We start from the raw sequence: 15,189 nt of genomic DNA on the forward strand, positions 1-15,189 counted from the left end.
GGTCCGGGGCAGAAGCGGTGCTACCGGACACCTCCTCCCGCCGCAGCGCGTAGAGCGCACAGTGCGTGTTCCCTCCGTTCCCTCCGTCCTAACACGGCCCGTCTCTCACTCCCCTCCGCTCCGGGTGCTGTCCCTGGGTTTACCCCAAGGGCCACCATCTCGAGAATACACAGATGTATCAGCAGGGATTTTGTACGGGCTGGGGCGTTCTTTTTCAGGAGAGCAATCGCTTTCATGAGAGGTTAATTATTTTGAAAAAAGTTGATTCCCCGGTTGGGGATGCCCTCGGGGTCGGTGACTGAGGGGCTCCATTACAGGCAAACGATCCGATCCGTGTGTAACGTCTGGCCTAGTGTACGGTGTTTCCCTCGTGCCCGCCTGTCACCCCCAGGTCTCTGGATGGGTAGAACACACCAATGATACGAGGAAAACTCAACCGGGCACCTTTTCAGAGGTTTTTCTCCTCCCGTGGCCGAAAGCTCTCCATGTGGGGCCTTTCCCCGTATGACGCAGTCACCGGCCGCCCTGGGAACCCGGAGGGAGGGGCGGATGACTCGACTTCACTGAAAGGAGACATCCTGCACTATTATTACTAAGCGCTCCTTGGCCCGCTGATAGGGACCGATGCATTAGTAACACTACAGGGACTAATAGATTAGTAACCTTTCACCGGATGACAAAGACGTCAAAGACCACAACTTATCACCGGGAGACTTTTGTCCACCGAGAAAGACATTGCAGACTCCCTAGCACGGTCGGAAGGGACCTACTCGGGGCCTAAGGGCACGAGGACGTGTGCCCCCGTCTCTGACACTGGCCTCCACCTTCGGCAGAGATCAAGGACTTTTCGGGGACGAGACGCCGCGGACCACGAAGGCGGACAGCTGTCCCAGGCGGCCGCAAGGCCTGCACGCTCGCCAGCGGCAGCTGCTGCTGGCTGAGCGGGCACGGGGCGACTTTTATTCTTATTGTCCTCCTTGCAGCCTCCTGAGGGAAACTGTGTGTCTCCCCAGACCCCTCCCTCGTTAGACACGAAAAACTTAACTTGGGCCCTGGCTGGCGAAGCTCAGTGGATTGAGCGCGGGCTGCGAACCAAAGCATCGCAGGTTCGATTCCCAGTCAGGGCACATGCCTAGGTTGCAGGCCACGGCCCCCAGCAACCGCACATTGATGTTTCTCTCTCTCTCTCTCTTTCTCCCTCCCTTCCCTCTCTAAAAATAAATAAATAAAATCTTAAAAAAAAACACAACTTAACTACCTGCTACTCTCCCATCTACCAGACAATGACACTGTAGGTATTGGTTAGGATAACAAAGTCAATGGTTTGTCAGCTGCACGTAGGGCTTCTCCTTCTATCAATACAAGCTTTGGTACATTTTTTCCAGGATGTGTCTATAAGGAAGGACCCATTTCGGGGAAATCCTCCAAGAACACGCCCCTCACCATCCCCCTGGTGGAATCACACAGGGACTCACCTAGGTGAGTGTTGCGTCGCTATAGAAACGGATGACAAAGCCGCCTGGACGTGCAGACGAAAAATCCGGGATGCGGTGGGACAGGCTCGCAGCGACCTGCCCTGTCTGTCACGGCGTGTCTCGTCCTCAGACTCACCAGGCCGTGGCTGGGTGTCTGTGAAAGAAGGACAAATTGCATCAGTGGGCCCCCATTTCCGAAATTATGACGAGACACTCGTGGAGGGTGCACGGTTGGCCGGGACGCCTGGTCCCCACAGGCGCTGCCTTGTCCGCTGTTGGTCGGGCTCCATCCGGCCCGGCGCTGCTGCGGGGTTAGTGCTGCTGCTCCCGCCCCTCCTGTGGAACTGTTACACCAGATGCAGAAAAACGGGAGACACGCAGTGAGAAGACCCGGGTCATGGTAGCTCAAAGATTAGAGATGATGCAGAATAATTTTTTTTACAATTTTATTTGTTTTTAGAGAGAGGGGAAGGGAGGGAGAAAGAGAGGGAGAGAAACATCAATGGGTGGTTGCCTCTCACGCCCCTTACTGGGGACCTGGTCCGCAATCCAGGCGTGTGCCTTGACTGGGAATTGAACCATTGACGCTTTGGGTCACAGGCCCATGCTCAACTCCAGCAGGACAGGGACAGCTGTCACTCACAGCCAGCTGGGCAGAGTGAGGGGTCAGTGGGTGGCAAGTGACTAAGAGGAGACATCCAGGGTACAGGGTGGGGGTTCTTGCCAAAGGCAGGCCATGGACTTACACGTCAGGGTGCGGGTCACACGGGTGCGGGGAGGTGGCTGGGCCTGGCTGGCTGAGGACGGGGAGCTGGCTGAAGTGAGCTCCGGGACAGAGTCCATCACACCCAGCTCCCAGAGCCGCTGGGTGAAGACGGGCCTGGGGCTGCCGCCGCCGGGGCGGCTGCCTTACCTGGGCCTTGCATTGCCGGGAGGGGCCGGCGCATGCCCGGGGGAGGCGCTGCTGGGAGAGGACAGGCCGGTGCCCGCGGTGGTCTGACCCACCCTCACAACCTCCCTCCCCACCTCTTTGCTAAAACAGAGAAGGCTGAGCCCTGGCTGGTGTAGCTCAGTGGATTGAGTGCGGGCTGCGAACCAAAGCATCGCAGGTTCGATTCCCAGTCAGGGCACATACCTGGGTTGCAGGCCACGGCCCCTAGCAACCGCACATGGATGTTTCTCTCTCTCTCTCTTTCTCCCTCCCTTCCCTTTCTAAAAATAAATAAATAAAATCTTTTTAAAAAAGAGGATGCTTCTTTCTAACTCATTCCAGAAGCCAAGGCAGGCTCCCTCAAAGAAAGGCCCGTGTTGGTGGGGTCTTTGCAGGGTCTGCCGAGCGGCCGGGACATCCCTGGCAGCACGAGCGCAAACAGGCGGGAACGCCGGTTCGAGTCCTGGGCCAGCAGGGAGCCAACGTCCCGCCCTAGGTGTTTGTGCCTCTTTTAAATAAAAAAAAATCCAACAGAAATTGCATTTGTCCAGAAAGCTAGTTTCTTCCCAAAAGGAGACTGGGGATCGCATCATGTAGGAAAACCCTCTGTCTGTCCCTGACCAGGGGGGGCTCATTGACCCCCGCCAGGCGTGGGCCCCCCAGGGTCACTGGTTCCTGCCAGGGTCTCCTTTCCAAGTTCCGCAGGGCCCGGGGCCACAGGAGTATTAGCGAGGAGGGGAGCAGGGGGCTGGAGGAGCTGGGTTGGCACCGAACCCCGCCCCCCCGGAGGGTGGGGGGCTGGGAGGGTCGTCTCCTGCTGGCTTGCACGGGTGTCCTGGCCGGCCAGCCCATACAGGAAAGGGAAGCGTCCCTGCCCTCAGCACCTGCACCCCCTGCTCCTCCTCCCCCACAGTCTTCACGGTCTCAGGGCCACACACCTGAGCAGGGCCTGGGCCCTTCCCGCCCGCCTCCCCCGGCCACCCGCTGCCCCCTGCACTGTCGGCCTGGCTGACTCAGACTCCCCAAGCCGGGCGGCTCCCAGGCCCAGGGTCAAGAGAGGTCAGGGGAACCGGAATCACCACTTTCCTCCACGTTCAGCCGCTGAAAGGGAGACACCAAGGAGCCAGGTAATCAGTCGCCCGGAGGCCCTGCCCAGGGCATGAGGGGAGCCCAGTGGGCTGCTCTGCCTGCGGGTGGGGAAGGGTGCGGGGAAACGCCTCCTGCAGGTCCGAGCCTGAGGGGCGGGAGGGTCAGGAAGTTCCGGGAAAGCCCTGCAGGGTCGGAGGCACGTGGGGTGTCTGAGCAGGACGACCGTGCTCAGCAGCCACGGTGCAGGGCCTCGTGTGCGGCCCCGTCAGCACGGGCCCCAGACCACGCTGGGGCAGCACGTTCACAGGTCCCTACGCTGGGCTGGGGGACGCACGGTGGGACAGACCCAGATCCTGACCTCGGGGCGGGGGGGGGCGGTTCCCAGCCATAGAGGGAGAGGCGGGGAGAGGTGACTGAAGGAGGGAGGTGCAGAGGGCAAGGAGGGGTCAGCCGCAAACCCACAAACGGCCCTTAAAACACAAAGCAAAGCGGAGTTTGCAGAGGGAGTTGGTCCCGGAGCGCTGCAGAGGGACCGGGGCAGCGAGGGCACACAGGGTGTGGCGGGGGGGGGGGCGGAGGCTGGGTAACACCTGCACTCTGGGGAAGTAGGAAGTTACGGGGGCGGGGTGCTGGGCAGAGGGGTGCACACACCAGCAAAGGCCCTGCAGGCCGGCCTCCCCCGGTTTTTCTCCTGTAGGTAGACTGGGGCTCCAGGCCCTGGCTGCACAGCCAAGCTCATGGGTGGCTCTGAGCGCCAGCTGGGCCTGGGCCCCAACCGCCCGGAGCTGCCCACTTCCTTGGGACGGGTTGGCCCAAAGCCTCCCAGGGGCCCCCGCTGTGCGGCCAGCTGGGGGGGATAAGGCCAGGCCCGCCGGCGGAGCCCCCTCGGCCCGCTGCTGGGTGCTGAGGATGAGGCTGGAGTTGGGAAGCCTCGAATTGTGGAGCCCTCCGGCCATGGCCAGTTCGGGGGTCCTGCAGCCACCTGCCCAAAGGACATCTGGGAGCTGGCAGGGGTCTGGGCAGGGAGTAAGGAAGAGAAGGACAAGGAGGGGCCTCACTGTCTGTGGACCCCCACACCCGGCAGAGGGGAAACGGAGGCTCAGGGCAGGGGCGTGGGCGAACAGGCCCACTGGGTGACTCATCTGCAGTCTCCCTGCCCAGGCAGATCCAGCACCACGCCAGCTTTACTCCCGAGAACTCCTAAGACGAGGACTTCGGTGAGGGAGGAGGTCGAGAGTTCCGAAACCTAGCTTCGCAGGAGCACAATGAATGATGAAAGAACATCAGGGATCCTGTGCCTCGAAGCAGCGAGGGCAGGGCCTCCTCCTGCCCCGGGGAAGGCGCCGGTGGGGCGGGGCTGCTGTTTGCAAACCCCTCCCCGGGCTCCAAAGCCGGCCCAGCCTGCCTCCCAGCCTCTGGCGCTGCCTGGCGCTCCTTGGCGCTCCCTGGCGTTGTGTCCACGTAACTCCGGGTCCTGCCTCCGCCCTCCCAGGGTCTTCTTCCCCTGCTCAGGCCGCCAGCCACGTTGGCGTAAGGGCGAACTCTCCTGCAGCCACGGTCTCATCCTCACTTGCTCCATCTACAATGAATGCCCCACGGCCCTTCCCGACCAGATCCTGTTCCGAGGTCCCGGGAAGGACATGGCTTCTGGGGAAAGTATTCGACCCAGGGCCTTGGCGCAGCAGGGCGTGGTGGCAGCGCTCAGCGGCCTGACCGTGAGCGCCCTGACGTGGTAGAAAGCCTTCCGCAGGCTTCGCGTTGCCTCCTGCTCCTGTCTTTTATTTGCTCTGCGACCCCTGGGACGAGTTCTCCTGCAACCCGAGATCAATCTTTGACGAAATGCTGATGCTACTGTCACCCCTCAGAGGTGGAGAGGGCACTCAAAGGCCTGGCAGACTCGGGGAGGACCGCAGGGAGCGTGTCCAGCCCTGGAGGGTGCCGGAACCCCCAGCACTCACGGCCGTTCCTCTCTGGTCTCTTCCCTCCCACGCCTCCCCGCTGCCGTCTCTGCCTCAGACGGTCCAAGGCACAGCTGCGTCTGGACATTGAGAAGCAAACAGACAGCAACACGACAGGGTCACTCCAGAGGCCGGCGGGAGCCTGGAAGGCTTCTGGGGGGAGGTGACGCCTAAGATGAGGCAATGAGACAGGGGGCTGGCTTGCTCAGCCCAGGGGTCTGCGGTGTGGTCCCCTCGCCAGCGGCCTCAGGGTGCTCTGAATTAGGGGCCCTGGGGCAGGGCCCTGGCCCAGGGGAGGGTGGGAGCTCCAGCAGACAGCCTTCTGGGTGATCTGGGGCCCTTCCGGGGGAGAACTGTTCCACACAAAGCGGGGGAGGGGGCGTTTTCCCTACTCAGAACTGAAATGTGGAAAAAAGCACCACAGGAATTCCATGACTTTTGTTTCTCTTCGGTCTTAACTCCGCCACATTCCAAAGCAGGACTGTGTCCCTTTGACTGGAGAACAGAAGCCAAGCCCAGGGCCCTTGTCAGGCTGGATTCCTGACATTTTTCTCGCCGTTTTGTGACTGTGTCAAGAACAGGCTAGGAGATGAACTGCTCTGTCCTTACATTTTTGCATCGAGCAATGCTTTTTTTTTTTATTTGCATTGTTTAATTTGCGTTTTAAACAGAAGGCCTTCTGGGATAATTTAAATAAAAGAATAGAGATATAACATTGTAAGTCAGATTTGAAGGATTATTCAGAGTGCCTGGGGTTCAAAACACACAGTGAAAGTCTACACGCTTTTACTCAGCCCATCACTCAGCTCGCCCGCCCATTTCTCTCCTGAAGTTTTACCATTGCGCATGTCCGATGTCTGTAATACTGCTCAGACGGACTCTAAGTTATTCACTCTCAGATGGATCCATTCACTTAGAGTGTAGGTTTCAATAAGTAACTTGTGCACAAACACGAAAAGAAAACCAGAAAAAATCAATCAGACGGTGTAAGATTTTACGTGGCTGTAGTAATTAGCCTCAAAATACTCCTTTGCCCTGGCCGGGTGGCTCGGTTGGTTGGAGTGCCCATGGGGCGCCCTTTCGGTTCCAGCCTCGGCTGAAGTGCGAGGGATGCTGAGTGGATGGGCGAGCAGCAAATGGATGTTTTTGTCTTTTTCTCTCTCTCAAATCAATACATTAAAAAATATTCCTGTGAGCTTAGTTTCCAGAGCTAATTAGCTTCTCTTCAGCTGTTGCTAGACAGAGCTGTGGCCAGTGTTGAATGTAAAGGTCTCTTACTTACCTTTCTTTAAAAAAACCATACTGGGCCCTGGCTGGCGTAGCTCAGTGGATGGAGCTCGGGCTGCAAACCAAAGTGTCGCAGGTTCGATTCCCAGTCAGGGCACATGCCTGGGTTGTGGGCCACGGCCCCCAGCAACCGCACATTGATGTTTCTCTCTCTCTCTCTCCCTCCCTTCCCTCTCTAAAAATAAATAAATAATATCTTTAAAAAAACGTACTGGGGCGACATCGGTTGGTAGAGTTACGTAGGTTTCAGGTGCACGACTCCGTGTCGTCTGCACGCTGCCGGTGCTGTGGGTGCAGCACGCCGGCCCGGCCTCCTGCCGCCAACATCTGTGTCCCCTGTGCCCTCCCCCGCCGCCCCCACCGCCCTTCCGTCCGCTGGGCACCGTGCCGTTGTCTGCGTCTATAAGGTTTTTTGTTTTTTCTGCTTAATCCCTTCACATTTTCTACCTCTGCCTGCAACCCCCGCCTCTCTGACAGCTGTCTGTTCTCTATGAATCTGTTTTTTATTTTGTTCGTTGATTAATTTTGTTCATTAGACTCCACACACAAGTGAGATCATACGGCGTATATCTTTCTCTGACTGGCTGACTTCACTTAGCTTAATAATTTCCAGGTCCATCCACGCTGTCGCAAAAGGTAAGATTGTCTTTTTTTTTTCACAGCCGAGTAGAATTCCATCGTGTAAATATACCACAGCTTTTTTATCCCCTCATCTACTGACAGGCACTTGGGCTGCTTCCAAATCCTGGCGATTGTAAGTGACGCTGCACCGAACACAGGGGTGCACGTACTCTTTCTAGTGAGTGTTCTGAGGTTCTTAGGGTACAGTCCCCGAAGTGGGGTCGCTGGGTCAGAAGGCAGGTCCACGGTCAGGCTTTTTGAGGAAACCCCATACAGCTTTCCGCAGCGGCTGCACCGGTCCATGTTCCCACCAGCAGGGCACGAGGGTTTCCTTCGCTGTTCACCCCCACCAACATCTACTGTTTGGTTTATTGCGGATGGTCATTTTCACCTGTGGGAGGGCATATCTCACTGTGGTTTTAATTTACATCTTTCCAATGAGTGATGCTGAGCATCTTTTCATATGTCTTTTGGTCATCTGCCTGTCCTCCTTGGAGAAGAGTGATGTTAAGGCGGATTTATTGATTGGTGCCAAGCAGGGCTCAGGACTTACGGACCAACCGTGGAATAAGACCCCGTCCCCTTCTCTAATGCCGTTCCCCGACCCGCCCAGAGCCCTGCTTCCGAAGAGCAAGGGTCTGTTAGGGTTCCCCCAGGGATGTCATAGCCTTTGAATACATAATTGTCATGGCATCTTCCTCTGTCCGTGTGCGTATATCGCGTTTACATCTTAAAAACATTTAATTCACACGACCTCGAGGAGGACGCGCGAGAAGTACGCTCCCCAAAGCCTGGGGAGCAGAGAGGCGTGGCCAGGCTGGGAGGAAAGGAAAGAGGGAGGAGCCTGCGTGCTCGCGCTCGTGTCCGTGCGCGCGCGCGGTCGCGGAGGAGCCGGCTGCTCCGGCAGGTCCCTCTCCGTGGACGTGCGCGCGCCCGCGCCTCATCTGCCAGCGTCGCGACCGTAAAGAGGCACCGCCGTGTCGTGAACGGGGCCGCGACACGCAGGGAGCTGGTTGACGGCCGCAACTCCATTTTGTTCGCCGCTTCTCTGCTCGTAAGTCGTGTTTTGCTGTGGCTTCTCCGAGCCGGAAAGTTTCAAAAGGGTAAAAGTTTTCAAGAATATTCTGGAACTCTGTTGCTAGGCCTAGCGAGTCTCCATTTTCTCTCCGCAGCAGACGCCGAGACCGGTTCCGGAGGCGCGGCGAGGATGCGGCCCTTGGACGTCGTCGAGCTGGCGGAGCCGGAGGAGGTGGAAGTGCTGGAGCCCGAGGAGGACTTCGAGCAGTTCCTGCTGCCCGTCATCAACGAGATGCGGGAGGACATCGCGGCGCTGACGCGGGAGCACGGGCGCGCGTACCTGCGGAACCGCAGCAAGCTGTGGGAGATGGACAATATGCTCATCCAGATCAAGACGCAGGTGGAGGCCTCGGAGGAGAGCGCCCTGAACCACCTGCAGAGCGACGGCGGCGACGGCCGGGCGGCCAAGAGGGGCGAGAAGGCCGAGGAGAAGGCCAAGGAGATCGCGAAGATGGCAGAGATGCTGGTGGAGCTGGTCCGGCGGATAGAGAAAAGCGAGTCGTCCTGAGCGAGGGTCGGCGGTAAGGCGGGGGCGGGCGGGAGGCCCCCGAGGCGCCCAGCCCTCGGCTCGTCTCCGGGGCTTGTTTAATTAATGGTGGTGCCCGCCGGAGGGGAAATGGGGGGAGGGGAGGAGAGAAGCATGGTCAGTTTTTGCTGTGGGAGGTGTTCGTAGAGGCTCTTCTTTTCACGCTGGTAGTTAGGAAGGAAACAGTTGGTTTTCGGTGGGGTGTGTGTTTGGGTAATTGTGGGATAATGAACTTATCAGCTGCCATGGGAACGAGATCACGGCAGAGGCCGTGCAATCAGAATTTCCAGGGCCAGGCCGTCATTGGGCAGTTGGAGACCCTGCCGGACGCCGGAAGAGGGGGCGTACGGCCTCCACGGCCGGTTTCAGATGGGAGGGGTTGGGTTGGTTTCCCTCTAGTAATCAGCCTCTTACTGATGGGTTTCTCCCAACTGCCTTCAGGTTTACGGCCAGTGGATTCGGTCCGCTGGCGGAGACCGGCTGCCGCCCTGGAGAAGCCGAACCCGGAGAGCCTTCCGTTTCCTCCCTCGTTTTCTCTGTGCTCTGTCCTCATTTACACTACGTTTCTGCTGTGGTCTGCGGGTGATGACCTCAATGCGAGTTGTGCCTGTCCGGTGTCGCGTCTGGGGAGCGGAGCCCAGACCGGGAGTCCCGCAGCCGCCCCCTTTGCTCTGGGCTCTGGTGGTCCCCAGATGTTGAGGTGCTCTGCCCTTTCTTGTGCGACCTGATAGCTCCCTGGAACTGTGTGATACGTGAGACTCAGAGCTGGGGTCCCCGGCTCTGGAGGTGCTGACGGAGCTGCCTGACTTCAGAAGACGACTCTGCAGCAAGCAGCGGCCGAAGAAGCCGACGGAGGGGCCAGACTGCGCCCGGGAGCGGGACTGGGCCGGCCTGGCTGGGACGCCTGGCCCAGACGGCGGCTGAAGATGGCGGCATCTGTATTTCGGGACTTGAAGTTTTTCTGCGTGAGACCAAAGGAGGAGAGATGTATTTTGTTCAGAGTTTAAACTTGACGCGGCACGCTGTCTGATGTACCCGGTCTGGTCAGTTCGTCTGCAGGGCCTCGCGCAGCTTGTCTGACCTGGAGCAGGAGGCGGGGTCGGGCCACTCCGCACGCCGCGGGGTGACGCCCGGTGCGCTGCGGAGGGCAGAGCGGAGGAGGTGCTGCAGAGGCCCCGAGGGGCGCGGAAGGCGAGCCGGGGCTGCCTGCACTGGACCCTGACGGGCACGGGACGGGGCGTCTTTAAGGTTCATACGTCGTCTGGCTCTAGGTTCGGTTGAGTAGCAGACCTAACGAGTATTTGAGGTCAAAACCCTACCATGTGTTTAAGAAATTTACCATGTTAATAAAAGTATTCATTTGCTTGAAAAGACAAACGACCTAAATAATTATTAAGAAATGTTGCCTCTTTTGGAGTGAAACCTTTGTCTTTGTCACCGCTGCCAGATGGAGGACAAATTTCTTGCGGGGGGTTCTGTGCCCCCGGCAAGTCTCCGGTCACGGCCGGCCTCTCTCTGCAGACCACACTGGGGACGGGGGAGGGGAGCCTCGTGTTCCGGGGCCCAGGCTCCTGCCTTCAGAAGCCACAGTCCTTTCCATCTTTCTCTCTTGAAAATGGAAACAGTTCTCCTCTGGTCCTTGCACTCGGATGTGGGGAGCTGGCAGGCCGCTCCCCTTAAGAAATGAAGGACTGGCTCCCCCACCTGCCGTGAGGATCGCTGGCAGGTGGCCCTCAGCTGGGCCGCCCTCTGAGCAGCGCCTCTGCCTAAGAGCTGCCTTAGCCTGGGCCAGGCCCCCTTTCCCAGGCGGCCGTGCCCAGTGGTGTGCGGGCCGGCAGTCTGGGGGCCCTAGCCCTCTCGCTGCTCCCTGCTTCCTGGGACAACTTCAAAGGGCGTCTTGGCTTCAGAGCCACTCTGTGGGGTCTGCCGACGCTTCTGTTAAGGCTTGGTCACGACCCTGCTGCTCCCTGGGCCCCGTCGGGGTGTCCCCCCCCGCCACAGGTGTTCACCCCTAACAGACTCCCCTACACTCCAGTTTGCATCAGAGCCTGCTTCCTGGGGAAACGTGCTGAGAAATGGAGACCGAGTGGAAATCGTCACACTCTAGACAACCATGTCTTAAGGGGGCGAATCACGGAGAGCGTTCAGAGCAAGTAATGGGCGAACTTGGCCATGAAGAGTGAGGAGAGCTTCCAAGGTCGAGGAGAGACTGAGGGGTGCCCCAGGCACAGGAACAGTGAGAAAATACCCAAGACTGGGAATTTTTCTGAGCCTGTGCTTCCTTTTAAAATATTTTATTTTTAGAGAAGAGAAAGAAACATCAATGTGTGGTTGTCTCTCCTGTGCCCCAACTGGGGACTTGGCCCACAACCCAGGCAGGTGCGCTAGGCTGGGAATTGAACCGGTGACCCTGTAGTTTACAGGCCGGCCGGCACTCAGTCCACTGAGCCACAGCAGCCAGGGTTCTGAGCCCATTCTAGTGGTGAGGAGAAGCAGGTAGAACAGGGTTACGAACCAGGAAACCAGCCCCCGAAACTGCATTTGGTCTGTTAAAACCAGGAAACTCATGTTGGTACAATGCTTGTGTTGGTTAATAGACCACAGACTGGATTCCGGGTTCACCAGTTTCCCACTGAGGCCCTTTTCCTGTGTCAGGGCACCGTGTTGCACTTGGTGATGGGTGTTTAAACAGGTGATACAAGTAGCACGCAATTCAAAAGATGGCGGACGTGACCTCCGCCCCCAGCTCCCTGGTTGCCCCCTGGGAAGACGGCCGCTCGCCGCCTCGTGCCTCCTTCTGGACGTGGGTGTTGGCGCGCACACAGGAAATTCTCCCCAGCCTCTGAAAGTTTGTATTTTTGTTACGTAAAGGTAGCTCACGTGTAACCTGTGAGTGTCCCTAGTTTCGTGTTGCTTTTCCCCCCACTTAAACCGTAGTGCGAAGCCCTGGCCGGGTAGCCCAGTCGGTTGGAGGGTCATCCCGGGATGCCCAGGTCGCTGGTTCGATCCCCAGTCGGGACACAGAAGCATCAACCGGTGAGTGTGTAAAGAAGTGGAGCAACAAGTCGATGTCCCTCTCTCAAATCAATAAAAAATAAAACTTAGTTTGGAAGGCTCATGCCGCGTCAACATCTAGAGCCCCCTTTTCCCAGTTTGAAACGGGCTGCCTGCACTCACGGCCCCGGGAACGTGGGCATCAGGGGTGGTCCTCACACCGTCTGAGAGCCGGCCCCCAGTGCTCCGTCAGCGACTCCTTGTCCTCTTCCTGTGACTCCGGCCACAACTGGAGAGCGGCCACCAAGTCCCGGCCCCCGGCCCCTGCCGTCTGTCCTGGCTTGCCGATGGCTGCAGGAGCAACCGAGCCGCTTGCATTTTCTCAGCAGAGAGCCCCACGAGGAGGCATTCTGAGCGGCTCAGCTCGTGCGGCGGGGTCGCGGGGGCTGTCCACGGCAGGTCCCGTTCTCTGCCCGCCTGGCAGCCCGGCAGCACCAGGTTCTGGGCGGCCGCCGCGCAGACAGGGCTGGCGGAGGCCCTCGGCGGGGCTCCTGACGCCGCAGAGGCTCCTGGAGCTGGGGCCTCTCTGCTCAGGCGGTGCGGGTGTGCCTGTCCTTCCACTCCGAGGGGTGTGACAGAAGGAAGCGTGTAAGGGCTGTGGGAGTGGGGGTGGGGGCGGTGAGGTGACGTGCTCCAGCGAGAAGTGGAGGCACAGCGTCAGAGTCCCCCCTTGGCCGCATCAGGCTGGCGAGGCTGCTGCGTCCAGACGTGTCCTTGGCCGAGGTGACCCCTGGGAAGAAGAAAGATATTCTCGCGGACTTGACGGGAGGGCTGGCAACAGCCAAGGACACAGTCAGCCCTCGGCCGGAGGGGAGGGGAGGCCTTAACAACAGTGACCTTCCCGGAGATGAAGACCTCAGAGTGGCCCGGCCCGGTGACTGGGTCAGAGGGAGCGTCAGCCCGCAAACCAGAAGTCTGCGGGTTTGACCCCCCACTCCAGTCAGAGCACGTGGGCTGTGGGCTAGATCTGCAGTTGGGGTGAGTACGGGGGGCAATGGATCCATGTTTCTCACTTCCTCTCACACATGTTTTAGGGTGCGGGTTAAAAACAGAAACAACAAAAACCTCTTGGAGCCCAGGCCACCCTGGGAGGGGGCTGGGGAATAGGAGGCCAAGCACCCAGCACCCCTCCCCCCCGCCCCCTGCGCGACCCCAGGAGACACCCGCACGGGCGTTCCGTGTGAATCACAGGACTCACGCGGACCCGGGCCTCCTGCTGCAGGGGCGATCAGAGCTGTTCACATCCTCCACCTTCCCAGCACGTGGGAGGGCTGCACCCCAGCGCCCTGGAGGTGCTGGCGGTGTGTGTGCGCGTGCACACGTATGTGAGACTCATTCCCGTCCAAGAGTTGGGAAGGAAAGTCACATCCGACCGGGACCTCCAGCGAGAGACCCGCCCAGAACTCTCCTCCCTCTGGCTTGGAGCCGGCACGTGGGAGGCCGGTGGCTGATCGCCAGCCTGGGACCCTGGGGAGGGTGCTGCGCCCTGCAACCTGTGACGAACAGGTGGCACAAACGAGGAGGGGCCTCAGCTGTTTCACTCGGGCAGTGCACGCACATGGCACTTCAGCGTCCGCCATCTTCCCACCGCAGGTGGGACCTGTCGTCTGGTTAGTGCTGTGGCCGGACAAGTGGGAGTCTGTGCGGGCTGCGCCCCAGTGCCTGCGCAGAACGGGTCCTCCCTGGTCAGTTCTGCTTTCTCCGCTCCTGACCCCCCCCAATGTCCAGTATCCCTTTCTCCCGGTGTGCACCCCCATTGCGGCTTCTTCCAGCTCTCTCAAGCTCAGTCACAACATTCTCTGCCTCTTCAAAGACCGTTCGTTCTTCACCATCTAGAACAGCTGAGATGGGACCCCCCTCCCCAGCCCGGGCTCCCCGGCAGCCCCAGTGGGGACGGTCCCTGGCGGCGCTCGGCTGGCAGGGGGCCGTGTTTCTGGCAGCATGAGGGAAGGGGGCAGGAGGCCCAGGAGGGGTGCGAGGTTAGGGTGCTGCCAAGGAGCTGTCTCCGCCATGGACCACGCACACGAACTGGACAAATGGGGGAGTGAGGAGCAGGGTAGCAACGGGAGGGGGAGGCTGCTCAAGGGGCCTGGCCGGGCGGCTGGGTGGGCTGCAGCGTTGGCCTGCGCACCGCCGGGCTGCGGGTTGGCCCCCAGCTGAAGTGCGCGTACGGGAGGCCACCGACTGACGTTTCTCCCTCCCACGGATGCCTTCTCTCTCTCTCTCTCTCCAACCCTCTCTCTCTCAAATCAATACTGACGTATCCTGGGGTAAGGAACATAAAAAAGATGTAAAAAAATGCAAAAAAAAAAAAAGGAATTCTGGGGTCAGAGAGGTTCTAGAGAAGCTGTGGTGACTCTGGTGAGAGCGTCACCCGGGAGGAGGCAGCGGAGCCAGGAGGGGGAGCCGGTTTGCCGTGGAAACAGCCCCAGCCACCCCGGGGGACGCGCTGCCCAGGAGCGAGGAGAAGGGTGCCGGCCGCGAGGAAGCCACCGGCCGGCGCCGTGAGCCCAGGTGCGGGATGGTGGCCATGCTAGCAGGGAACTCTCCCAGGAAGGTGGCAGGACACGGGGTGGACAGGAAACCAGGCGCCAGGGGCCAAAGTTAGAATAAATGGAGGGGACCCGACGGCGGGGGTGGAGGATGACAAGGGGGGGTCACACGAGCAGCGAGTGCTCCCAAGGGGTACTCTTCTATTCTATTCTGTTTTGTTAAGGAGTGCCGTTTTGGACACGAGGGAGGGCAGCTGGGAGGTAGCAGTGGCCGGGGGAGGAGGTGGCCCCGACCCCTGAACACGCACAAAGAAGGGTGTGGGGGGAGTGAGCGGCTTTCCCTCCCCAGGCCCGAGGGGCCAGTCCGGCCGGGGCAAAGTGGGGGCGCAGGGCGGGAAGCCAGGCGCATGCAGCACTCACTGGCTGGCCGGGGACAGCTCCCCCAGGCGCGGGAGGGGTGGGGTCAGGAGCACTGCGGGCAGCCTGTGTGGTGACAGCACCCCGGGCTCGGCTGGTCACGGGGGCCACAGGGCTGTCCGGAGGCAAACCTGGCCCTGAACTCCTCTCTCCGTGGGGGGCACAGCTTTGGCACGGCCACTGCGGCAGGGCCGACAGAAGAGGCAGCTGGACGTCGTCCCCCACCTGCGCTTCCCACAGCGGCTTCTCTGAAGGCGACCCG

At 59.8% G+C, this 15,189-nt stretch overlaps 1 protein-coding gene across 1 annotated transcript; it reads left to right on the top strand.

The window, feature by feature from the left end:
- Positions 1-8,315: 8,315 nt before the first annotated feature.
- LOC123815752 (MORF4 family-associated protein 1) lies at positions 8,316-10,341 on the top strand. Its single transcript, XM_045834308.1, has 3 exons — positions 8,316-8,415; positions 8,534-8,959; positions 9,406-10,341. The coding sequence occupies exon 2, from the start codon at positions 8,569-8,571 to the stop codon at positions 8,944-8,946; it is 378 nt and encodes a 125-aa protein (XP_045690264.1). The 5' UTR covers positions 8,316-8,415; positions 8,534-8,568; the 3' UTR covers positions 8,947-8,959; positions 9,406-10,341.
- Positions 10,342-15,189: the final 4,848 nt, after the last annotated feature.

This window comes from Phyllostomus hastatus, unplaced genomic scaffold (genome assembly GCF_019186645.2).
Source record: "Phyllostomus hastatus isolate PE091 unplaced genomic scaffold, TTU_PhHast_1.1 phas_contig_196, whole genome shotgun sequence".
Classification (NCBI taxonomy): domain Eukaryota; kingdom Metazoa; phylum Chordata; class Mammalia; order Chiroptera; family Phyllostomidae; genus Phyllostomus; species Phyllostomus hastatus.